The following is a 26,351-nucleotide window of genomic DNA, read 5'->3' as shown; positions in this document are numbered from 1 at the left end:
CCATTCTAGATCCTAATTCGAGTCGTTATGTTGTTTAAGTAATACAATGATTGTATAGATTGCACGCAATTTTGTAAAAGGCAACGACTGGAATAAACAAGACTAAGAACAAAAATGCACATTATTTTTATTTAAAATGCAACAGAAACCTAAACAGCTACAGATGACCATAAATATGTTCCCATTGAAACAATCATCCTATTCCTCATTATAAAACCATTGACTTCTTGCTCGATTTATACGGAGTATATTATATTATTAAAGGCAATCGACTTCTTGCTCGATTTATACGGAGTATATTATATTATTAAAGGCAATCGAGTTGAACTCTGGTTTTGGCGGCATCATGTTGCTAATTTCTTCAATTCGTTTTGTGGCTGGTTTGTATTTTTTAAAATATTTCTGTGTCCGTCTTTCTTTGGCTCGTGATTTTTAAGGTATTTTTTCGGCTTGTGGTTTTTAAAGTCTTTCTTCGGCTTGTGGTTTTATGAGACTATTTTCATATTGCCGTCTTTTGACTCTGGAGTCTATAATTTTTTCGACAGGTTACCGACATTGGGGTAACTTAAGACATATGGTACTCTGTCAAGTAAAGGCAACTAAAAAAGTAAAATCAAGTTTACAATCGGTGCAATTTTGGGGAAAAATTAACTGCTTTCAAATGATTGTCATTTTTCTCTCCAAATTGCACCGATTGTAAGCTTGGTTTTTACTTCTTTGAGTCGTCTCTATACTTGACCGAGTGCCAGAATATCCTAACACAGGATATGTAACCTGTCGAAAATTTATACAAAATTCATTTTGTTTTGCGAATTTGGTGCAAATGAAAATAATATTTAAATTTCTAATTTGTGTGTGTGTATAAATTGAACTGGTCACTGTCAAAAGTAAAGTAATGTATAGCATAGTATAAAAAACTTCAGATTTTTTTCTGGTCCTTGACAAAATTTGCACGCCAGGACTGATTAGATCAATGAATTTCAACCTCTTTGTTTAAATAATAAATATAAATATTTTGAAGTTAAGTGTACAGTGTTTTGAGATTTTATGTGGGTTATGGGTTAAATGGGGATATCCTCGATCTCCTATAGTGGAGGTGAAGATTGATTGATTGTTGGTTACTTAACGTTCAGTGGCAAATATGTTATGTCTGTTCAGGACTCTTGGTGGTGCAGAACACATACCAATTCAGATCATCATGGCAGATCTTGGATAGTTTCTGTTTAATTTAATCACAACTTGTATAGGCTAGGAATAGCTTGACATAATAAAAAGATAAGACAAAATTCTATAATTGTTAATTGAAAACAATTGCCTTCTATATGTCTTTAAATTATTTTTATTCCTTTACATTGCTCCCTCACAATTGAATGATCAATGTTTAACGAACAAAAGAAAATTTTAATACAACGTAAATACAATATTAAATTATGTAAGCTATTATGCAAACAGTACAAAATGCAAAATTCAGATCCTCAACACACAATTAACTAACTGTTAAAGAGTGCTAGCTAGTATATACAACAAGTCTGCTATTCTTAATGTCTAAACGCATCTGTAAAATTGGATTCCATGGATGTAAACAGTGGAAATCGATCAACAAATCAAACTGCATAAAATCATTCAATTAAACTAAAGTGATTCAAAATGCTTGTGAGCAATGAAGTGTTAAAGATTGCTTTCGTTTTGCAATTTTGTGAACTTTTAAATAAAACATTGAATTGTATTTTTCTAAGCAATTTTAAAATATGAGTTGGGGTTATCTCCCTTTGTTCATGATTGTATATTTGAAGTTGAACCTATTTTTATAACAGATTCATACACCATTCATTACTTGTGTAATTTTTAATAAATAAATGTTTTCTTGACAAGTATGGTAATTCAAATACACATCATATTGTAATTAAAATATTAAAGTATAACATATCATCTATAAATTGCATGACATTGACTGGATATGATCTAAATAATGATCACTTCACTGCACTATTTTGTTTGACCTACCAAAGGTAGTGATTAACCTTGGAAGATATAGATATCAAGTCAGTACCATAGGTTTTTGATTGCATTTCATCTTTACCCCAAAAAAAACATATCAAGTAATTTTTAACTCTTTAAAAATAAAAACGATATAATGAATGTTTTTTTTTTGTTAGCTAAACAGAACTAAATGATTTTTTTATGTTTTTTTTCTTCAAACTAAACGGAACAAAATGAATAATTGTTTTAGTTTTTTTTTAAAAACTAAACAAATTAACAAAATACAAAATTGATTTTCAATGCAATGACGAAGATTGTTAGTATGTACATTGTTCCTAACTTTACAAGTCCGCTATTCATGAAATGTTCAATCTTTCCTTGATGATAAATGGTTTTCATGATTGAAGAAAGCGGTAATCGCTGAGCAATGATAAATGGTTTTCATGAATGAAAACAGCAGTAATCGCTGAGCAATGATAAATGGTTTTCATGAATGACGACAGCGGTAATCGCTGAGAACACCTATCCGCTAACAGTCATTATTTAAAATGACTCAGTAAGTATTTATAGTCATAGTTATTTGTATTCAAGCCAAGAGCATTGCCGATATTGATCAGTTTAGCTTTTGCCGTTTCCAAATCCTTGTCCATTACAGCAATGTTAGCAAAAGGTTCCTCATCATTTTCACTTCCACATTCGTCTAAGGAAGCCTCGATCTGGTTATACCGAACAATATTTCCTGAAACCAACGCATTTAAGAATTTCAAACTGTTTGGATTTTTTAATTGTTGTTTGTGTACGGATGACAGACACATCATTCCCATAAGAGTGCATTTTGGTTCCATATTCGTAATAACTGGTCTGATACCCAAAGAAACCATGAACGCATAGAGTAAAAGATCGTGCCCATAGCAAGTCTTTATCCAGTCACGCAGATAGAAACCACCCATTCTAGCATTTATCTCAATCAGTTTTGGTCCCGTTTTTGTCATTTTCATTTCAACGTTGAAAACACCAGTAACGAGTCCAATTTCAGTACAACACTGATAAGCAGAAGTGATAAGCTGTCCTTTTCTATCCAATGGTAGGCATGTTGGCAGTAAGGCTGCTGTTTCAGTGTAAGAGCCCTTTCTGGTTGGTCCATTATCCGAGACAAATGCAGCAATGAGCTGCCTCTGGAATATAATGATATCTATATCGTGTTCTGTGCCATCTATTCTCTCCATAAGCATAATATCATTGCCATGCCCGAGCCCAACACCAGGGTGATCTTCGTCGGACTGAAGAATTGATGATAATTGTTGCCATATATTAATACACTCAACACGGTCTGCAACCGGTTTTACGCCGACGCCACTTGACCCGTATTCCAATTTTAAAACTGCAGGTAACCTTATCTTCTCTAAAGCCTTGTCGACGTCAGATTCACTTTTTATAGAACAGCATATACTGGAATAAAGATGAGATCTCGGAAAGTGCGGAATATCGCCAGTTCTTGATCGTAACACGTTTTGTGTCCAGCTTTTCCTTTTCGCAACGTGTGCTGGACGTTTTCCTGGACCATTCAATTTTAACATGTCGCAAATCGTTGCTGCTAATGGACCACAGTCTTCCCAGAAGGTAAGGCACCCGTCGACAACTATTCCTTCATCTTTGAGAATTTTAATTATGTCTATAGCATGAGCCTCGTCTTGTTTATGGTCAAGAAAATCGTACTGAATAAATTTTGTACACCTCGTTGCACCAAAGCTTGCACTATCTGGTTCAACAAGAACAACCTAGAAGATACAGAAAAATCAAGAAATTATAATATATTGTCCTATTGGTAAATTATTATGCTACATGTAAGAGTACATGCCAGTACTACATCTAAATACCAATAGTTAAAATGGTATGGTGTATAATTAAAGCACTTTAAATTTATGTTTGAAATAACCGGAATTTCTTTCCCGGGTCGTCTGTTTATCTAATTATAGAAAGCCTATGGTATTGTGTGTTGTCTATTGTAAAACGAAATTAATCCACTGCTTTCTAGTCATACAACAGGGACGGACCGATCCAGGGTTCGAGGGAAGGGTGCACAATTGTCCGTTATGGTAAAAATAACGGCAATCATGGCAAGACATACGGCGTTGTTTGATCTCTAATTGAGATATGTCACATTGGCAACCATACCACCTCTTTATACTTAAAGATATAGATATCTTTATCTATATGCAGTCTCAAATGGTGGTTCTTGAAAACGTTTTAAATACCAAGAACGGAACCAGATATTTTTTCAAAAGCCCTTTTAAAATGGGATTACTTTCCTTCCAATTTTTTTTTTTATTTTTGAGTGATTGTGTTCATATTTTCGAATATAAAGGGGTACAAAAAACCTTGAATCCATCCTCTATATCTCAAACAAATACAAATACAGCATGCCATCATAAATTGACTTACATTGATGCCAAATGATCGAAAGCTTTCCCATATAAACTTCTTGCTGAAGCCTCCAGCTCCGACTACAAGGACCAGTTTGTCTTGCATGGCAAACAGCTGAGACCGTCTTATCATAGTCTCCACTAGTGGTTTCACTGCTTCTCCCTGTCTATGGGGGTTCAAGAATTCAAACAACTGACAATTGATGGTACAATCATGACTGTTCACTTCTATTCCAACTGCTTCCAACTGTCCATCTACCATTCCCAGAACGTAGTCTATACCTATCAAAATTAAAAACGAAATATCAAATATTAATATCGTGTACAGCTGTAATCATTCTATAGTCGTCTTCACGTAAAATTGACTCAATGAACATAACATTTGATAAATTTTGTACATCCGAATGGCTTTCCTGTATCACCATGTTCACCAGGAACGAACAAATACAAACATTTGAATGCCAAGGATGTATAAATACGTAGCAACGTTAGGAGCTATATGACCAACAGAGACCTAAAACATTAGCCAAATTCAGCTAAGGTCAACTTGTGAGAAGTATTGTGCTCGGCTTGAGCATGTTTAGTGTTGAGGGTCTTGGGTTTGATTAGCAGTCCGGTCAAATCAAAGACTTGAATACTATCATTGGTATTTGCTGCTTCTCTGTTTAGCATGTGACATTTAGTAGTAGGATCAAATAATGGTCAGCTCGGATTCAGATTTATGTGTATTGATAGGGTGACATGTTTTTCTGTGGATTGTTCCTGATCTTGTGTCAACTAGCACGACTAAACATCCAACTCAACGTAAACAGCTAGTACAGAGCATGGTTCTTATACAAATCACATTATCATGTTCTAGTACTGATATGCATATAGTTTTTGTCACTAGACGTTAAGAATAACCAATTGCCGTGCGTGGCTCTCATGCGATATATCAGAAAGGGAGTGCTGAGAGGTTTGATTTTTATTAGACTGATATTTCCCTTGTTCGGATTTCCTACGGTAGAATAGGCTAGTGTTTTGAAAGGAAGTGTTGAATGGGGCTTTTCATAAACAAATTTTATCCATTATATTTTGAACTTTTCGTCAGTTGTAGGATAAGATAAGAGAAAAATGAAATTAAAGACCATGTTATTACGATCTTGGAGAGCGTGGCACTCGTACTGCACAGGGCATGGGATTTAATGTCTCCATTCTGACAGGATGTTGCTGCGGATTTATACATCCCGCACAACCAAACAAATGGAAAAACATTTACTTACTTGACTGTTCAAAAAAGCAAGCAGACAACAGTCTGTTGTCTGCTTGCTTTTTTATTACTTTTTGTACTGGCAGCAAGATTTTTTTATTCTTTTTTTTTAATTTAATTCTTTGAAAAAGTTTACAACGATGCATACCAAGTGTTTGTAACAACTCGCATGCCTTTTTATGTCAAGTCAGCTTAAAAAAGCCCAAGCAAGAAAAAGACATACCTACAAGTTCAGTTCGTGCTCCAACGCCTTGTGATGCTAACATCTCGCATGCCCTTTTATGTCAGGTCAGCTTAATAAAAAAGCATAAGCAAGAAAAAGACATACTTATAAGTTCAGTTCGTGCTCCAACGCCTCCTTTGATATCTGTGGAAAGCCCACGCTCATATTCAATAATACGATCCATGATCTTTTCTGAACCTGTGGATACTTTATCCAATAAACGATTCATATCATCATCAGGCATATTCCACATTTTCATTGTTGTTTCAAAAGTTTGAGGAATGGTGTTGTCGCCATTGATTGGTTGATGTTTCAGACCTATCCCACAAACCATCTGTGTTGTAACTGGTGTATCATCTATTCTTCTGCATACATTGGTTCTCCATCTGAACGAGTAATCAGCTGAAAAACAAATATTTGTTTTCCCATAATTAATATAATAAGATGGGTTATTAATAAATTGCGATTCTTAACTTCTAAAAAAAGTGTAATTTTAAAAAGTCATGTTCCTGCATTTTCTTTAAAGAAAATATTTGTATTAGCTAAAAATTTGTTTGTCCAGTTACCAAGCTAACACAAAATATTTTCATGATATTATTGACTGGTTATATATATGTTTATCAAAAATATTTTCAAAAAAATATTTTATAGACATTTTGTTTACATCAGAAATTATGCGTGAATGGTATTTTTACAATAACATTTCATCCCAATGTTTGATTGCTAATATAAAAACATTTTTTGTTAATATTTTTTTATAATAAATAAATAAATATTTTTTGCTGATGTTTTTAAAACGTTTAATAGACAGTTTTATAAAAGGGAACAGTTATATGTCGAGGAGATGTTTCTTTACAATATTCAATCAATATCTGATGGACATTTTTATATTACATTTATAATATATTAAATTATAAATTGCGCGGTATCATGGTAAAAAATCAAAGTACTGAAGTACTGAACATCGGATGGCTGAAAATTCTTGTGGATGGTCACAAGCATGTGTCTCAGAAAAAAAAATCACATCTCTATACCTGAAAGTGAGGTTAATGTACAGATATTTTTTTTCTTAGGCAAGTTTGTGCGTGGATGATAAATAAATGGCAGGAAATTCAACCTCACCGTAATAAATATGATATTGAAGTGATACAAATCAGTATACTCGGGTTTGTTGTTATACATTATATTAATATTTTTATATTGCAGTTACATGTATATATAATTTTCATCCATTTGTATATCATTGTATTCTACTATATTAATAATAGTGCAGTGCAAGTGCATGGTGGACACTCTTCTGTAATAATTCGATTTTTCTAATAGATTGGATTTGAGTAGGCATTCATATTTTCCCGCCAAACTTTCAATCTCCCATGCAGAGTTATCGGTCCTTGAGAGAGAGCGAGGCCCGATAACTCTGCATGGGAGATTGCAAACACTCTTGAGATATTCTTCCGCATGCGTTAACACACATTTTCTGCACGTGTGCATAGATATCAAAGATTTTTTACTTATATATATTTCTAACGACAAAACATTTTCATATTATTAATTTATGTTCTAAAAAAATATTTTTAGGAGTATCCATTGAAAAAATGAATTTATAACAAGCGATAAGGAATGTTATTTTGCACTCAATAATGTCCGCGTATTTATCATGTTTATAGATCAGTTACAATCCCAACACGAAAGTTACGTAATGGAAATCTAGGCGACAGCAATACACCGGAATGCCCTGACGGTCATCCGATGTAAAAATTATGTCTGTATTATAACGTATATGTTATTACATATGTACAGAAATAATTCCGGTTACTTTATAGGTAGTTCGAATACTTTTTATATACTTAATTCGAAATCTGTATTTACGTAGTTAAAATTTGTGTATAGAGGTATATTATTCAATTAAGTATTTTTGCGCCTTTTCGTACATACAGAAATCGTTTATGTATTTACAGAATTAAAAAAAAACGGATGTACAGAACTATTTCCGTATGGATAGACTTCGAATCCCGTATATGTATATATAAACAAGTCTAAATTGAAAACAACGTTCAAACCTATGATTGCGTTGGATAAAAACCGCAATTTTTATACGTGTGCATGCAAAACAAATTTCTTGGTAGAGGGGTCTAAATACTGCACAAACAACATTTTCCAAAAGACCAAATGAGTGAAAAAGTATATTTTAACAAAACGCATTTGACTAGCAGATCGAACAACTGATGTACTTAAACCCTGCTGACTGCCATTGGCGATTGCCAAATAAACGGATCACAAGATGTAACAAAATAGATCTTATTATTAATTTATTACCAAACAGAAAACAATAAACTTGCGGAGAAAATGGTATACCGCAAACATGAGGTGCTAAAATTTGTACACCATATCCGGATTTCGACAATTAATGTCTCTTCAGTGATGTTAGGAATCGAAACGGTATTTGGAAGGCCATATAATTTACCTCAATTTAGGATAGACTCCTAAATTTTGAAAGAGTCAAAATAGGATGAACGGATCATATAAACCCGAAGGCAAATATAATACAAGCCCAAACGAAAAAATATAAACAAGTCTAAATTGAAAACAACGTTCAAACCTATGATTGCGTTGGATAAAAACCGCAATTTTTATACGTGTGCATGCAAAACAAATTTCTTGGTAGAGGGGTCTAAATACAGCACAAACAACATTTTCCAAAAGACCAAATGAGTGAAAAAGTATATTTTAACAAAACGCATTTGACTAGCAGGTCGAACAACTGATGTACTTAAACCCTGCTGACTGCCATTGGCGATTGCCAAATAAACGGATCACAAGATGTAACAAAATAGATCTTATTATTAATTTATTACCAAACAGAAAACAATAAACTTGCGGAGAAGATGGTATACCGCAAACATGAGGTGCTAAAATTTGTACACCATATCCGGATTTCGACAATTAATGTCTCTTCAGTGGTGTTAGGAATCGAAACGGTATTTGGAAGGCCATATAATTTACCTCAATTTAGGATAGATATATATATACGAAATTATGACCTAACAATTTTTTGGTCGGAATATAATTTGCTTTGCAAAATACAGAATCTTCAATTTTCTTGACTTTACCAATGAATGGTAGACAAACCAAGCGTTAGTCCAGTTTGTTTCGATCTGATGAGTTAAGCCCTTTTCAACTGATTTTTATTGTTTGTTCTTATGTTGTACTGTTACACCACTGTTCCATGTTACGGAGAGGGTTGGCGCCTTCAAACATATTTAACCCCGCCACATTCTGTATGTGCCTGTCCCAAATCAGGAGCCTGTAGTTCAGTGGTTGTCGTAGGTTCATGTCTGTCATATTTGTTTTTCGTAAATTATTTTGTTAAAAATTAGGCCGTTAGTTTTCACAATTGATTTGTTTCATATTTTTCATGTCGGGACCTTTTATAGCCGACTATACGGTATGGGTTTTTCTCATTGTTGAAGGCTGTACGGTTGCCTATAATTGCTTACATCCACTTCATTTGAACTTTGGTGGATAGTTGTCTCATTGAAAAGCATACCACATATCCTTATTTTTATATTACACAAGAACAAACAATAGACACTTGAAACTAGTTAAACCAACGCATATATATTGACCTCCATTGGATTTTGTTTTGTTATGATTGTTTTTCACCAAAATAGTTTTTTTCTAGAGTGTATTTTGTTCCAATAAAAATACAAAGCAAAACAAGGTTTTAAATAGTTAGCAGAAGCAAACTTTTTTTTCAAATTATTTCAGGAAAACAATATTTTTTTAGAAACAGTATTTATTCAACAGGTACACAGCGTTCAAATCAAACACTTTTTGGGGGGCTTGATTTATGAATCAAATCAAACAATTAAGAAAAAACATGCCCACCTCACAAAGATAAATGGTCGGCGCCTTAAATTATGTACATTTGTGGGTTAATTGAAATCTACAACACAAAAAGGCCATAATTCATACCAATTACTCACAGTCAAAGCTGCATTATTTCCCATTTTCGGTATGCACAACATAGATTTCTCTCTTTAATATAAACGAGAGTTAAACTGAGTAATAACACATATTGAGAAAAAAGATTAATTTGATTTTATTATAGTTATGACGAAATACCCATTTTTTGGTTCGTCAATGACATTTGTACATTCTATAAATGAAAATTTGGTGTAGATTGATGTAGACTAAGCTATCTGCATGTCTCATATAAGTGAATAATATACACTGTAACGATTGCCCCTTTTACTGAAAATTTGTTCTAAGCGGGGCTCTACATGCAGGACGCCAATATCTCTTATGCAGTTTATCAAGTTTGGTTTTGTTTTTCTGGTACTCAAAACCATTGTAGATAAGAATTTGTCCACCTCGGCTTCCTCGAGTTACATATGCCATCCTTCACAGTAGGGATAACTGGAAGGAAATGCCACGAGACTAACGAATGTTGGACGATTTTAATGATTTAAGCTGACTGGGTGATTTCGGTTAAGATGCTGTACAACGTACCATTGACTGCTTTTTTTTTTTTAGAAATTACATGTAGTCCACCAAAGACCATTTCTATAAGATTTCCATCAATTGGTCATTGCCATAAAATTTGCATAATCAGGAGATCACTGCATAAAATCTATTTTTAGGAAAAAGAAAGGGGCTCTGGGTCGTTATAATAGATCTACAATCCTGAAATTTCCAGAGGAAGTAGAAACTACATGCGAGTCTTGAATATTGATTGAAACGTTCACAAAGATAGTGAAAGGCCGATAAAAAACTAGACAACACATCAAACCCTTATATGTTTATAACAAGGCCAACAATGGATTATTTTCTTTCCCTGTTAAACATGCAATTGTTCGCGTGTATCTTGTTGTCTTTCGGCAGCTCCCCAGCTCTCAGGTTTGGTTTCAATCATTTAAATTTGGGTTTGAAATGGAACTAGAAATATCGAGAACGGAGTAAATCTTAAACGTTTTTACCCCGTCCTGCCCCCTCTTTTTTCTGGGCCCTGGGTTTGTATATGTCTCGTGATTTTCCTCATTTTTGACTGACACTTCATTTATCACTATTTTCCGCGACAAAATTAAATAAAACTTAGTTGAGTCTATATCTATGGTTGAGTGATACAAGGGCTTGAAAGTATTACGACCAAAGAGTGCGGGTAGGGTTATCCAACTCTGATATATTTATTTATATTATCACTCCCTTGATACGAAAGAGGGGAAACCGAAGATCTAGTAAAAAGAAGAGACAAAAACAAAACCGGGGACTAGAACAGCACAGAATGACAATGGACACACAAACGCCGAAATATAAAGACAAATAAAATACCCGTCCCGTAAAACGAAAACGGGGGGGTAGGGGGGGGGACGAGGATAAGGACCCAGCAGTTGCAATAAATGTGTATCAATTCCAAGGCACTGAGACAAATATCCCGCATGAGAAGAATAATCGGAATCTAAGGACAACCACAAATATTATCGAGAACGTAGTTGGTCTTTTGGAGAAATTTTACCCATACACTTATGACAGATGCATTGCCGGAAAAATGAGCTGTCGGAATAATGGGATGTCGGAATAATGGGATGTCGGAATAATGAGCTGTCGGAATAATGGGATGTCGGAATAATGGGCTGTCGGAATAATGGGATGTCGAAGTAATGGGCTGTCGGAATAATGGGATGTCGGAAAAATGATTGTCGGACTAACGGGATGTCACCGATAATATCTAATGAATATTTCAATAACGTCATAACAATATATGTTTCGATTTTATTTAAGGAATGACTGTAATATTTTTTCTGTCTATGAAGAAATAACATCAAAAATGTGGTGCACACTGAATAACCCGCGTAGCGGGTTATTTTAAAGTGTGCACCACATTTTTTATGTTATTTCGAATAGACAGAAAAATATTACGGTCATTTCTTATAATTTAGTCCTAAATTCCATTTTAAACCGGAGTAAACCATGAAAAAACGTTGATGACGTCACGGTCACATGACAAAATTATGTCTATGAGCTGATAAACAAAACAACGTCAGCCAATCAGAAGACACGTTACATCCAAAATTAAATTATTTAGAAAATATTAGTCTAATAGATCAGTCGGAAAGCTGACCCCGGTTTGACCCCATTTCTTAAAGCAACAATGGAAGTCATGTGATTACCATAGATGGGGCATTTTTTTACCAAAAAAGTGAAGCCCGTTTTTTGGAATTTGTAGTTTTTTGCATGAATTTAAACTAATTTGCTTCTAAGTGAACATTCTTGAGTATATAAGAAATATATTGATTCTCAATTATGGATTAAACTAATTTTTTCTCTCAAAATGTGTCTTCAAAGTCTAGGTGTTGACCAAAAAAATCGGTCACTGGAAATTAAAATCGTAATTTTCTTTCTTAACTTCTCGGGAAGCTATGCTGAATTTAAATTATGTTATGTAACATAACTTTGACTATGATATGTCAAATTTGTGTCACTTAATACGCTGTAATACGCAAATGTGCCACTTCGATGTGTCGATATTTCTGACGAAGCGGGGCCGATAGCAATTTACGAGTTACGTCCCTTTGTTTGACACTCTCATGATCAAACTATTATCATTATATTAAGCACCATATGCTGTTATTTACATGAGGATATTATTAAAATAATTTTATTGAATATATTTTGATACTGAAGACATGTGCAAAAAAATTAGCGAAACACATTTTATCACTTTTCAGAACTCAGTCTCAGTGAAATACTCAAATAGGTCCTATGTCAGTATGTGCCATAATATCATTATTCCAAGAGTTAATTCAATATTTATATTTTGGTAAGTATTTATACTGCTGTAACCAAATTATTTCAACACAGAAATAAATTTCTACTTTAATCATACAAGGGGTAGCCAAAATATTCATGAATAATGGATCAAGACAGGATTAAAATGCTCAAATACAGGAACTCCTTTTCATTACTGATACCTGATCCTACCTTTTACATTTAAACTTAAACGAGACCATAATGAAAGTATTCTGAATGTAAATTCTTCATTATTTGAAATAAAAGGAAATTAGCTTGCAATTCTTGTATGAACAAACTAAATATAACAATAAATTTTGTCTCACTGATTCCATGCAGATTCTAATGAATGGACTCAAATTATAAAAAAACCCACACTAAACCAATAAATAAATGCTTCTAATCATGAACTTGAAAATAGATAAGAACAAAAAAGACTGGGTCTAATATTTTTCTTCTTCTATTTAATTTTTTTAACAATTATGCATTGTTATATTTATATAAAAGTATTTCAGAGCAGATTCTGAGTGCTAAGTCAACAATATTATGTTTTAGATCACAAGTCATAAGTAAGTCACACTTCATGTCAGTATGAACATGCTTTGAATAAGAGTGATTAAAATGCTAGTCTGAAAGAGATTGTTTTAAGTTCATATTTAGGACAAGACTTTTTCATTTACCTTTGGCAGTTTTGCAGGATTACTTCATCACAAATTTTTTTATAATATTATAAACGATGAATGAGTTTTGGTTAAGGTTGTGTAAAGACAGTATACGATTTCCTTACCTTGTTTTAGTTAAGTCAAACAATTCACTGACTTAAAGAGAATAATTAATCCAGTCAAATATTCACAGCTGAACTTGCCATTGCTTTTTCAAACAAACACACTAAATGTGTGTACATTGTGTAAAGATGCAAGTTGACATCGATGTTTAAGATAAAAAAAATACAATGTCAAAAAATGTCTTTCGTTTGGAATTTAGTTCGAAAGGGGTTTTCTAAGGGGTGATAGAACGTTAGACTTGATTTTTGTTTTAACTTTGAGATACTTATTATTAATTTTTTATATAGTTTGTATATTCTTTGTTTATCTGGAAAAAAAAGAAGAAAAAAATAACAGACAATTTCGCATAATTCTTCAACGACGACCAAAGGCATTACGTTATTTTTAAAAGACGGACAATTTATAACATGTTTAAGTATTATTTTCTTTGATAATAAGAACCATGCTTGAAAAATCGAAAGAAATCTATTTCTGACCCTAATGGCAAGTAAGAAACAGAAAAAAAGAAAAATTCCAAATTGGCGCCAAATTATTTTTTCCGCGAAATTAACGCAATTTCAGAATGGCGGGTTTTAATATCAGTACCATTGTTGTCTTAAGAAAGTAGCAACAACGGTCGTTTCTAAGGGTTTGCTTTCCAACTGGATATTTGTAAGATGTATTGATGGAAATGTTTAGCAAATGTTTGTTAGTGATATTTGAGTGAAGCATATGTTTGATATGAAAAAGAAATATTTTATAAACATTCTTACATAATATTTCTAATAGATATTTGTAAGATGTATGACATAAATGTTTTTCAAATGTTTGTTAATGATATTTGAGTGAAGCATATGTTTGATATGAAAAAGAAATATTGTTCAGATATCACATCAACATGAATGTCTCCTCGTTTTTAATGTACAGAAAAGTTTTAATAATTCTAACCTAAATAGTCAATTTTTTAACAATTTTTCGTAAATTTTTGTAATCTTTTACAAATATCTCCTCTGAAACTACACAGCCAAATTTTACCTAATTTGTCCACAATCATCATAAGGGTATCTAGTTTAAGAAATGTGTCCGATGACCCCGCCTGCAAGTCAACATGACGAGCATGGCTAAAAATGGAACACAGGGGTAAAATTCTGTTTTTTGCTAATATCTCTGAAACTAAAGCATTAAGAGCAATCTGACAGTGGGTAAAAATGATCATCACTATTCAGATTGGGAGATATCTGCGCTGAAATTTTCAGACAAATCAAACAACATGTTGTTGGGTTGCTGCCCTGAATTTTAAGGAAATTTTGGTTAGGCCAGGGTTTTTTAATTTGTTGGTTCACGGATTTTTCACATGAAAAAGTCAGGTCGGTCGGTCGAAAAAAAGAAAAAAAATATCTTTCAAGACAGAAAAATACGTTAAAAAATATATTTCACCTTACTAACAATATGTTTGGTATGATATTTTGACATCATTTCTTAAATTCTAGTTCCATGAAATATTATTGCTCAGCTGTTATAAACATAAAATGCTTGCCATCGTCATACAATTTCCAAAAAGGTGGAGGGGGGTATATTCACCGACAAAGACAAATTAAATCGTCATTTCACGCTCTATTTTAGCTCACCTTTTTTGTCATCACTTGTCATCATCTGTTCAGTGTAAACTATTTCAAAGATCTTCTCCTGAAACTACTGATCTAATTTCAACCAAACACCAAGCTGAATGATCCTTAAAGTGTTTATTATAGAGTTTGTGTTTTATTTTCTTGTTGGTCAAAACACATGGTTGTCATGGCTTAAAATTGAACAGATGCATTTTTTGGCTTATATCGCAAAAACTAAAACGTTTTGAGGAAATCTAAAAAGGGGTAAAAATGTTCATCAGCCACAAAATTTTCAGACAAATTGGACAATCGATTTTCGGGTTATTCCCCTGAATTTTTTTATTTTTAGGAAATTTTGCAGTTTTTGGTTATTATCTCGAACATTATTATAGACAAAGATGAACATTATTATAGACAAAGATAAACTGTATATTGCAAAAATGTTCAGCAAAGTAAGATCAACAAATAAGTCTGCTGACCAAAATTGTCAATTGACCCCTTAAGGAGTTATTGTCAATTTATTCATCATGTTTGCTAACTTTAAAAAAATCTTCCCCTCTGAAACTACTAGATCAATTCCAGCCAAAGTTCAGGGTATCTGGTGTAAAGGTTGTATTTTATGTTCTTGTACGTTAAAAAACAAAGCTGAAATAGAACATTGGGGTAAAATGCATTTTTTTTTTGGCTTTAAAATATGATAGAAACTTTAAATGGAATTTTTAAGCACACAAAAATAATCAGTGATGAAAGATATACACAATAAACTGCTTCGCTGAGCGCAGCTGGATACGCCCGCAGAGGTCAAACCCTGAACAGTTGGGGCAAAAATGGACACAATATTCAAGCTTGATACAGGTCTGAATTTGGATTGTATCAAATATTTGACATTATATAGGTTTCTGAATAAGTGTAGTCAAAGAACTTGAAATTGGTTATATGAATTGAATTTATATTCAATTAAAGATTTCTTGCTGTTGTGCAATACACTGTGCTGTTGCGCAATACTTAGTAAATCTGTTGTCAGACTATAAACATTTAAAGTTCAATTAATTCTCAATGTCAGATTAGAAATTTATGAAAATGTAAAGGGAGCTTACATCAATAGATATAAACAATTCACCAAAGTTTCATGAGAATTGCTGACAGGATTTATGAGTTATTGTCCAAAAACTGGAAAATCCCCCCTTTTTTAATGAATAAAACCCCATAACTCAGAAATGTAAAATGTAAAATTTATAAAATTCTAAACCGAGCTTACATCAATAGATATAAACAATTCACAAAAGTTTCATAAGAACTGCTGAAAGTATTTTTTATCTTTTGTCCAAAAACTGGAAAATCCCCCTTTTTTTATGAATAAAACCCTGTAACTCGGAAACGTAAAATCTAAAATATATAAAAATCAAAAGGGAGCTCATGTCAATAGATATAAACAATTCATCACAATTTCTTGCAAGTTGGTGAAAGCATTCTTGAGTTATTGTCCGAAAACTGGAAAATCCCCCTTTTTTTAATGAGTAAAACCCCATAACTCGGAAATGTAAAATCTAAAACTTATAAAAAACGAAAGGGAGCTCACGTCAATAGATATAAACAATTCACCAAAGTTTTATGCAAATTGGTTAAAGCGTTTTTGAGTTAATGTCCGACATGTTGACGACGGACGGACAGACGGACGGACGGACAGACGGACAGACGGACAACGGTATACCATAATACGTCCCGTAAACGGGCGTATAAAAACAGGTGAGCTATTCTGGCTCCTGAGCTTCTTGTTTGTAGAAGAATGTGTCATGAATCTTAATATTTTATCTTAATATGCAATTTTAGAATGAGACCAATTGTTGTTTGCCAATCAAAATAACGGTATACTTGTAATCTAATTATTATAATACAATTTTTTCATAATGTTTGAAAAAACAAAAAAAAATCAGTTTGTCTTAATATCTGCTTAAAGCTTAAATCTCAATTGAGTTTAAACATTTATGTTTTTTTTCAGAAAGCAAACAAGATGAGGAGGCCTGTAGTTGAAGATTCAGATTCTGAATAAATAAAATCTTTAAATGCTATTCAAGAAAATTCAATATTTATTGACAGCCATAATTTAGTCCTGTCATAGGAAATAAGCTATCCTATCAATGCTTTTATGTTGGCAGTATACCAAGTCATGATTTGACTGCTCTTAATTGTTTGAAAGAGTCAGAAAAATTGAAAGAGTCTGAAAAATATCACACAAAAATTTAAATATCCACAAGTCGGAGAAAAACAATCTCATTGCTAAACAAAATAAAAAAAAATAAACAGTCTACATTACACTACATATAATGATAGAACAAGAAACAGGTGCTCTGGAGGAGAGCTGATAGATATTAGTCTAAATATGCATGATATATTTGCAAGCTGAGAGTTGGCCTGATCATGAATTCAGATTCTATCAATATCTTGTTTCTTTTACAGTGTTTTATAGTGCTTTGAGTAAACCCTTTGTAATTGATATTTATTATTCAATTAAACTGTCACAAGTTTGTCCCAAGAAAAAGGTGAGGGTAGAGAACTCACAGATTGTTGTAACTCAACTCTTAAGTAAGTCTCATTCTGCATTAACCTTGTTTGTTCACAATTATTATAAAAGAACAATTTTTGGAACTTTATAGTTGGTAGCATCTATGCAGAGTTGTAAAGTGTCAGCCGACTACTTCAATCTGTTTGTTCCTGTATTTCCAGCACTATCAACCACAAGTTTTTAGGCATGCTCATGCGGTACTACAATATTTATATTCATGTTTTTATTTAAGAAAAAGATGGGGCAAAGGGTTTTCATATTTAAATTTTAGCAAGTTGTAGGTGAAGGAATACTTTCATTTTTATTTTATTTGGAGAAATTTTATTAAAACGTTTTTTTAATGATTAAAAAATATTATTTATATTTAATATTTAGTACTTTCTAACATTAGTTTTACGTTGTTTTTTTTATATTGTTGAGGAATATTTTGATAAAACATTTGAAGAATGTTTTCTTTTATATATATATATATATATATACTTTTTCACTTTTTTGGTCTTTTGGAAAATGTTGTTTGTGCTGTATTTAGACCCCTCTAACAAGAAATTTGTTTTGCATGCACACGTATAAAAATTGCGGTTTTTATCCAACGCAATCATAGGTTTGAACGTTGTTTTCAATTTAGACTTTTATATATATATATATAATATCAAGATATTATATTTATATCAAGATATATATTTCTGATATTTAAAAAATGTTATAAACATATTATCTTGTATGTTGTTCAAACAGTTGATCACTTCCATACACAAAATATTGTTTAAATATTTATATAATGTTTTTAAGAAATATTTTATCAAAATAAGCCTCAGATATTTTAAAAATATTGGGAAGACATCCATTAAACATTGTTGAAATATTTAATTTACATTTTCAAGAAGTATTTCTGCCAAAACTTGCCTTTAATATTTTAAAAAATATTTGGTAGACATCCATAAAACATATTATAGACATGAAATGGATATTTTTTTAAAACGTTTTATATATGTTGTCTGGATATTTTCAATTGACACTGAATAATATCAAAATTATGTTATTTAAATATAAAATCAAGATATTTAAAAATGATGCTCTTTAAACATTCAGCACAAATATTTCAAGAAAATATCTATTCATATGAGTACAGCCATACATTTCACGTCAAAAAAATATTTTTGAATGATATTTTTGTGACATTTTGCAATATATTTTAGAAATATCAATAAAATGTTTTTGTGCTACCTGGGTAAAAACAAAACATGCCCTCAATCAAGACATGCAAAACATGTCTATGAAGATTGTTTGCTGTTTTTTATGATATAGGCAAAAATTAACGATTTTTAAAATACAAAATAAAGTCACATCAAGATAAAAAAAAAGTTATAATATATATATATATCCAAGTTACATTTTTACCACAAGTTTATATTAATCATAATTACCTAACTCTGGATTTGCTGCTTCTACAGGTTGATAAAATGTTTCTACCAGAACTGTATTTTCCAATTCCAATAAGGTCAATAAGTCAATCACAGCTTTACAAATTTCTTCCACATTTTTCACTTTATGGAACGTCACACAGCTACTGCCGTGCCATATGGTGCCCGAGGGTTTTACCACGATCTGTTTATTATAGATAAAAATAACACTATAAATAGTATATTTGTGTACACTTAGTGTTAAAAAGATTGTGATATGAAATTGGTAACATATGCGAATTAAAGTGTTGCTTTTTTTTTTTTTAAGTTCCTTTGAGTATTATAAAACCTGTGTATCAAAAAACAAAACTGAATGTGGTTTCTCACCTGACAATTTCACTTAATGAGGGGTCTGATGGGTTATTTTCGTTCTTCGTGATCTGCGCATTTTCGCTATCGTGATCCGTTTTTCTACAGATTTTATTTTTATATTTTCGTGATCCGTGATCATGGAAATTTATTTTCTGTGAATCGTGATTGACAAAAAAATCAACTCGTGAATCGTGATTAAACCCCCCCCCCCCCCCCCCCCCCCATCAGGCCCCTCCTTAATATTACAGTTGAACTTTTTTTAATTTATTTCATGTTTATTTCTTCCTTTCTAACTTTGTTTAATCCCTTTTCTTATAGAATATACATTTAAAATAGGAAAATATTTTCCACCAGAGTAACCAACCCTTTTTGGTTGGGTTTGTGTTGAATTTATCATTTTTTTTAACTGTTACTGTTACTAGAATTTATAGTTTTTTTCCTATTTCTTTTCGTCAACGCGTAGTTTTATTGTCCTTTTATATCGTCTTATTAATTTTAATTTTGTTTTTACTTTTTTAAATATATTTTGTGTAGTATACGCAGGGGTAACCCTTCATCTTAGTACAGAAAAATTCAGTCCCCCCTAATCGATCTCTGCTACTTGCCATTGTAGAGCAGCGGAAATATAAGACTGAAATTATTCGGGTTAAGAGAAAAGGTATCACTATATAAATGTGTATACCTTATCAAATGACTTGACTCTCTCCATATTCAGGAACTGTCTTACGTTTTTTTCAATGTAATTATCCATGCCATGTTTATTTTCGACGATCAGCACTTTCATATTTGCGTCCTTTGGAATGTTGTATTCATACGATGGTTTATAAGCAATAGCCAGGGTTTCTGGGTAGTTAACTCCCGCTTCCGCCATCCATATACGAGACAGAAGTTTATCGTCCACATATTTGCACAGCTCAACAGAACTTGACATTGGACAGTCCAAGTCCTGCTCAACATCCACACCGTCATTTCTTTGGCCATCGGTGATCGCCTTTGTGAAGAAATTTACAAAGTAGGAACACCGTCTAGGTTTCTCGAAGACATCGACATATGTCGTTCCTGATCGATCAAAAACAATTGCCTTCTTGACTAACAGCGAATGCAGACCTTCACCTTTATTAGATTTCTCCTTTACAAGCCATGTTGGCGACAACACGAGAAGCATATCGCCCGGACATTGGCGCCCACCTTCTAGCAGTATCGCCAGGCATTCCACAGGTGATGCCAGTACAACTATAGCGACTTCCGTATCACGCTTTCGTGTTCTCGGCTGCTTCGTTCTGTCCACAGTCTCGGGAAGGTTGTTTTCGAATAAGCTATACTGTAAAGCATTGTAGTAATCCTGAATGTTGACGTCATCTTTGTTCAGTGAGACAGACGCATCTGGTGGTGTTAGATCGACATCTGTGTCCCACGCGTTATAGCTACCTGTTGTAGTTATGTATTCTACCGCTTTGTGGGCTAATTCCTCCTGCTTCTGGATTATATGGTTCTGAAATATAAAAAAAAATATCTCTTTGAGCTGATTTTTTTATACCAAAATTCGGAAATATATTATAAGGAAGATCGTAGTATGTACACATGTAAAATAAATTGGTTTATTTTAAATAATTACTTATATATCATACAGGTTATAGTTTGCGGTAAGGGTAAGAGTTCAATGGAAAGAATATAATTTCTTCGGAAAAAAGGTCTTTTATAATTTTTGTGTTTCCTTATGGAATTGCAGAAAAAATCAAAGCAACGACTGCATTAAATGTTTGTTGGCTGAGGGTGTGGTTATTTATACTAATTTTAGCAAAGGCAGTGACCAATCAAGCGCAACTGAATAACTCATGTTTATTAGCGAATGACCAATGATGTGGTTTGGGATAAAAAAAACATTGCTGATAGACATAAGTATTACTACATGAACAATAATATATCCAATAAACGAAACAAAATGATAATTAAAAATAAAGTATTGTAGATCAGTTTCAATAGTGACCACAAGATAAGAGCAATTTCACGTCCAAACCTTCTGTTTCAAAACCCCCAAATTATGGTTGTTAGTTTATTAAGCAAATTATCAAACGATATCATGAGGATCTGAGAGCTACGGTTCCGCAGCTTTAGTAGTATAGGCTGTACCATTCATATATTTTTTTTTTTGGGGGGGGGGGGGGGTCGAAAGATCGCTTTGGATAAAAAAAAACAATTCAATAATTCAAAAATGTCCCTTTTGTATCCTTCGCCTCTCTTTCACATAGTTTGGGGGTGTTGGGGGCAATGTGGCTGCAAGTTTTGTTATCCTACATTGATTTTTCAGGTAAAAGAAATAAGTATGAAAGTCTGGTCCTTCATTTGTTTGCTCCTTTTTTGCAAATAAAAGGTAATACATTATACATAGTACAGGATAAATTTGGGCGAAAACATAGATACAAAGCTGATAATTTCGATTGTGGGCACGTAGAATATGCATGTTAAACATTGATTGTAGTGCATGTAAAAACGTAATTCACAGTACGTAAGATATAACGTTAACTGTAGTATTATATATATTTCATGCATAAATGCACATCAATATTTCCAGTCAGGTATGTTTCCGCCCTAAGTATACGGAAGACACTGTATTCATTGTTGAGGAAAACACAGTGACTCACGAAGCATTTAAAAACATTCTCTCAACGCATTTGTATACCAGTCAATCAAAACACTTCCATATTACAAAAGGGGAAGGGGGGGGGGGGGGGGGTCCGGGAAAAAACCTATATAAATTTAGTTTTATTCCTACATTGAACTAATGATGTGGTCTCTTACAATGTACCAGTAATATTTTACAAACCTACGGGTCAAGTATATCAATAATGTCTGTGAAGACATTTATATTGTTGTTTTGTAATTATTTTTTTTTTATTATTATATTATTATTTTTTGTTTGGGGAGGGGGGGTGTAATACCAACAGGAAATAATGAGTATGCATATACCAATTCAAGGGACTCGGCTATAGTTGTAAACTCGGTATAGGCACCGAACTTTCTTCGTTTGATGATCTTTGATGTGTGAGGTTTTTTTTCGGTACATCTTTTCATTTTATCAAAATTGTACTACATGTTCCGGTTCCGTTTATTGTCTAAAAATATTTCAAGGTACGCCAAGTACTACGGTTTCCAAGTAAATTGAGAAATAAAGATATATCTGTTTTATACTTTAACTGTGCAGTCAAATTGCATTGACCGTAACTGACCGGTTGTCACTTGTTTATTGCGTTGGCAATGCATTTTCCAGTGCATTAATAGAATTTTGACTTGTCAGCTTCGAAATCAAAATGGTTTATTTTAAACAAAAATATTTCATTTTAAACGGTTACAAGAGTTACTGTATAAAGTATAAGGAGAATAACTTTTTTCTCTCTTGAAATATAAATTTTATTTACACTCGGCTCGGAACCGGAAAGAAACGGCCAACAAATCCTTGCATTATATCCGTTTTTGGAAAGTTTGCTATAGCTTGCTATTATAGCAATATACTTTCCTAAGGCATCGGCCTCAAACCGGAAGCTGGACAGACTATCGCATGTGTTCTACTCCTAGATAATGTAGTACTAGTGTTTGAATACTAATTCTAGGAAGATGCTTTTGAAATTTTGAGTTACTTATATTTTGATTAGCTTACAGCTTGAATTAAAATGTACTGAATGTTCATCGATAATTCAAATGAATTCAACTTCATTTTGAAAATGGCTATCACAAACACTACTTCGCGGATCTGCGCTGCGCGGAAATTTAAATCAATACACATCTACACGAGACAGCAGTTTCTACGTTATGCTTTTATCCCGACGGGAATACAATAATCCCGGTTTCAGGGGTTTCCTCCCGTCCTCCGGTTGAAGAGAAAATAAATACCGTGTTTAAAATATTTCATGAATGAACATTTTTCGACGCTATTTTAACTACGATATTACAAATGTTTATTAAAGACGTAAAAGCCCGAGTGTATCGAAAGTAACATGGTATCTCATCTCGGCCCATAACAGACTCGGACTATAATAAACTCGGCCTATTACATAATCGGACTATAATAAAATTCGTATATACTATTTGTTATTAAGTCTCCCAAAGAAAGTTTGGAGACTTAATGTTTTTGCTCAGATCTTATTATTTTTCTTCTTGGGGTCTATTTATGGGTATTTTGAGGGGCCTACAGAAGGGAGGGATTTACTAAAGAACCCTATGGGATTTTATATTTTTTTAAATTTTCAAATGACTATAACTTGAGAACAGTAAGTGATAGACACACGCGGTCTTCAGTCATGATCACAGGACAATAAAACAAATCAAATAAAATAAAGGTTGAGTCCCTGGGGTCACCCCATCCCCCTTCAATTTGAGAATGGGCTTTTACCTTGTAAACAGTCGAGATCCCCACACCTAAACCATATATATTCATGTATGGGATAATAAAACAAATCAAATGAAATATAGTGGGAGTCCCTCTGGGTCACCCACACCCCCTCCTGTTTGAGAACTTGTAAACGGTCGAGATCCCCACCTTGGAACCATATATATTCTTGAATTGGACAATAAAACAAATCAAATGAAATATAGGGGAGTCCCTGGGGTCACCCCACCCCCTCCTGTTTGAGAACTTGTAAACGGTCGAGATCCCCACCCCTAAACCATATATATTCTTGTATGGGACAATAAAACAAATCAAATGAAATATAGGGGGAGTCCCTGGGGGTCACCCCACCCCATCCTGTTTGAGAACTTGTAAACGGTCGAGATCCCCATCCCTAAACCATATATATTCTTGTATGGGACAATATAATAAATCAAGTGAAATATAGGGGGAAGTTAACGGGGGTCACCCCCACCCCCTTCTTTTTGAAAACTTGTAAACGGTCGGGATCCCCACCTCAAAACCATATATATTCTTGTACGGGACAATAAAACAAATCAAATGAAATATAGGGGGAGTCCCTGGAGGTCACCCCCACCCCATCCTGTCTGAGAACTTGTAAACGGTCGAGATCCCCAACCAAAAACCATATATATTCTTGTACGGGACAATAAAACAAATCAAATGAAATAAAGAGTCCCCTGAGAATCACCCCCCCCCCCCTTTTTTGAGAACTTGTAAACGGTCGAGATCCCCACCCCAAAACCATATATATTCTTGTACGGGATAATAAAACAAATCAAATGAAATATAGCGGGAGTCCCTGGGGGTCACCCCACCCCCTCCTGTTTGAGAACTTGTAAACGGTCGAGATCCCCACCCCTAAACCATATATATTCTTGTATGGGACAATAAAACAAATCAAATGAAATATAGGGGAGACCCTGGGGGTCACCCCCACCCCATCCTGTTTGAGAACTTGTAAACGGTCGAGATCCCCACTTTTCTCGTACGGGACAATAAAACAAATCAAATGAAATAAAGAGTCCCCTGAGAATCACCCCCCCCCCCCCCCTTTTTGAGAACTTGTAAACGGTCGAAATCCCCACCCCTAAACCATATATATTCCTGTTCATGATTTCAAGAAGATTTGAATGACATACAGGGTTAATCCCTAGGCGTCACTTATGCATATCACTTTACTAGACCAAACCAATTTGTACTGGACTTTGCCCAATGTCAGGCGACCATGGGAATGACTAATTATGGGAGCTTTGTTTGGGAGACTTCGTAACAGCATCCTGTTACAATTATTTCTTGTTTTAAGTAAAAAAAATTAGAAGTCGGAAAAAAACGTTAACCACACAATCTACTAATCGTAGTCCGAGTTTGTTCAATATATAACAATTCAAACAAGAAAACTAACTGCTTAATTAGTAATAATACAATTTACTACAAACAAATATGAAGGACCTTAATCAATAAAAAATACTTAATCACAGGCCCTTTACATGGGATGGACACAGAAAGAAATTAACAGAGCTTTCTGTATATTTGATTTTTTAAAATCTACAGTATAAGGTTGCAATAGAAATTATCAAAATTTTACATGACGAACATATGAAAAAAGTGATTTTTGATAATTGCTGATGAGACAATGGTTTAGGGAAAAACACCAAAGCTGTGATTAAATACATATTTGAAATAATACACATCTACAACCTATTTGAAATAATACACATCTACAACCTATTTGAAATAAGACACATCTACCGTTGCAAGCTTTCCACAGGTGCTATCCAGCACTTTGATTTAGCCTTGTACACATAATATTTATATTTCGATACAATGAAATACTTATTCTACATGTATTACACCGAATGTCATGAATGCAATAAACTGATAAAGATGGTCAAATTATTTTTTTCATTCCAATTTTTTTCTATAGTATTCTTTCACCGTCAGAACGTTAGCAAACCGGTCGCATTTAAAAAAAAACGCAATTATAATTATTAAATTGTCATTTATAATATAAATAAATGCTTACCTTTACCGGTAAGCTATTATCCTTTAAGTTAAGGTTGCTAAAAGAAATACTCTCTTCTGTAGACAATGACATCGTCAAATAAATTCAAGGAGAATAGATTTTTGTTTAAATACGATACACGATAAGTACAGCATTGATCGCGAACCGGTTCTGTCCGCTTTAGTTGTGTTGATTCGAGATAATACTGGCGATCCTTCAGCTGGTTTTTTTTCGTGCGGGAATTTATAAACATTTTTAACCTTTATTTTAGAAATGTTGTATATGTTTACAAAAATTACTGAATAAATATATGGAATTTAATATTTTCGCATTGTTAGTAATCAGAGTTAGTAATTATTGTTTACAAAAATATTTTATCTATAAGTACAAATTGATATGTTATTATTTTACATATATGGTTAATTTGATCAGTATTAATTTCCGTATCCTAACGTGTTTATATTATGTTTCTTTTTGTCATTTTGTCATTTCATTCTAAAGAAACAACCTTTTAACTTAAAAAGGAGTATAAAAGGACACATTTTTTTCTACAACAATCAAACCAAATTAT

At 33.1% G+C, this 26,351-nt stretch overlaps 1 protein-coding gene across 1 annotated transcript; it reads right to left on the bottom strand.

The window, feature by feature from the left end:
* Positions 1-1,281: 1,281 nt before the first annotated feature.
* LOC127709825 (carnosine synthase 1-like) lies at positions 1,282-25,916 on the bottom strand. The gene is made up of 6 exons (XM_052215488.1): positions 25,802-25,916; positions 20,053-20,862; positions 19,023-19,203; positions 5,981-6,277; positions 4,423-4,685; positions 1,282-3,758 (listed from the first exon to the last, which is right to left on the bottom strand). The coding sequence occupies exons 1-6, from the start codon at positions 25,871-25,873 to the stop codon at positions 2,520-2,522; spliced, it is 2,862 nt and encodes a 953-aa protein (XP_052071448.1). The 5' UTR covers positions 25,874-25,916; the 3' UTR covers positions 1,282-2,519.
* Between the last annotated feature and the right edge of the window lie 435 nt (positions 25,917-26,351).

This window comes from Mytilus californianus, unplaced genomic scaffold (assembly GCF_021869535.1).
Source record: "Mytilus californianus isolate M0D057914Y unplaced genomic scaffold, xbMytCali1.0.p SCAF_7, whole genome shotgun sequence".
NCBI classification, from domain to species: domain Eukaryota; kingdom Metazoa; phylum Mollusca; class Bivalvia; order Mytilida; family Mytilidae; genus Mytilus; species Mytilus californianus.
The sequence above is the reverse complement of the archived record's forward strand: the minus strand, read 5'-3'. Positions and strand labels throughout refer to the sequence as shown.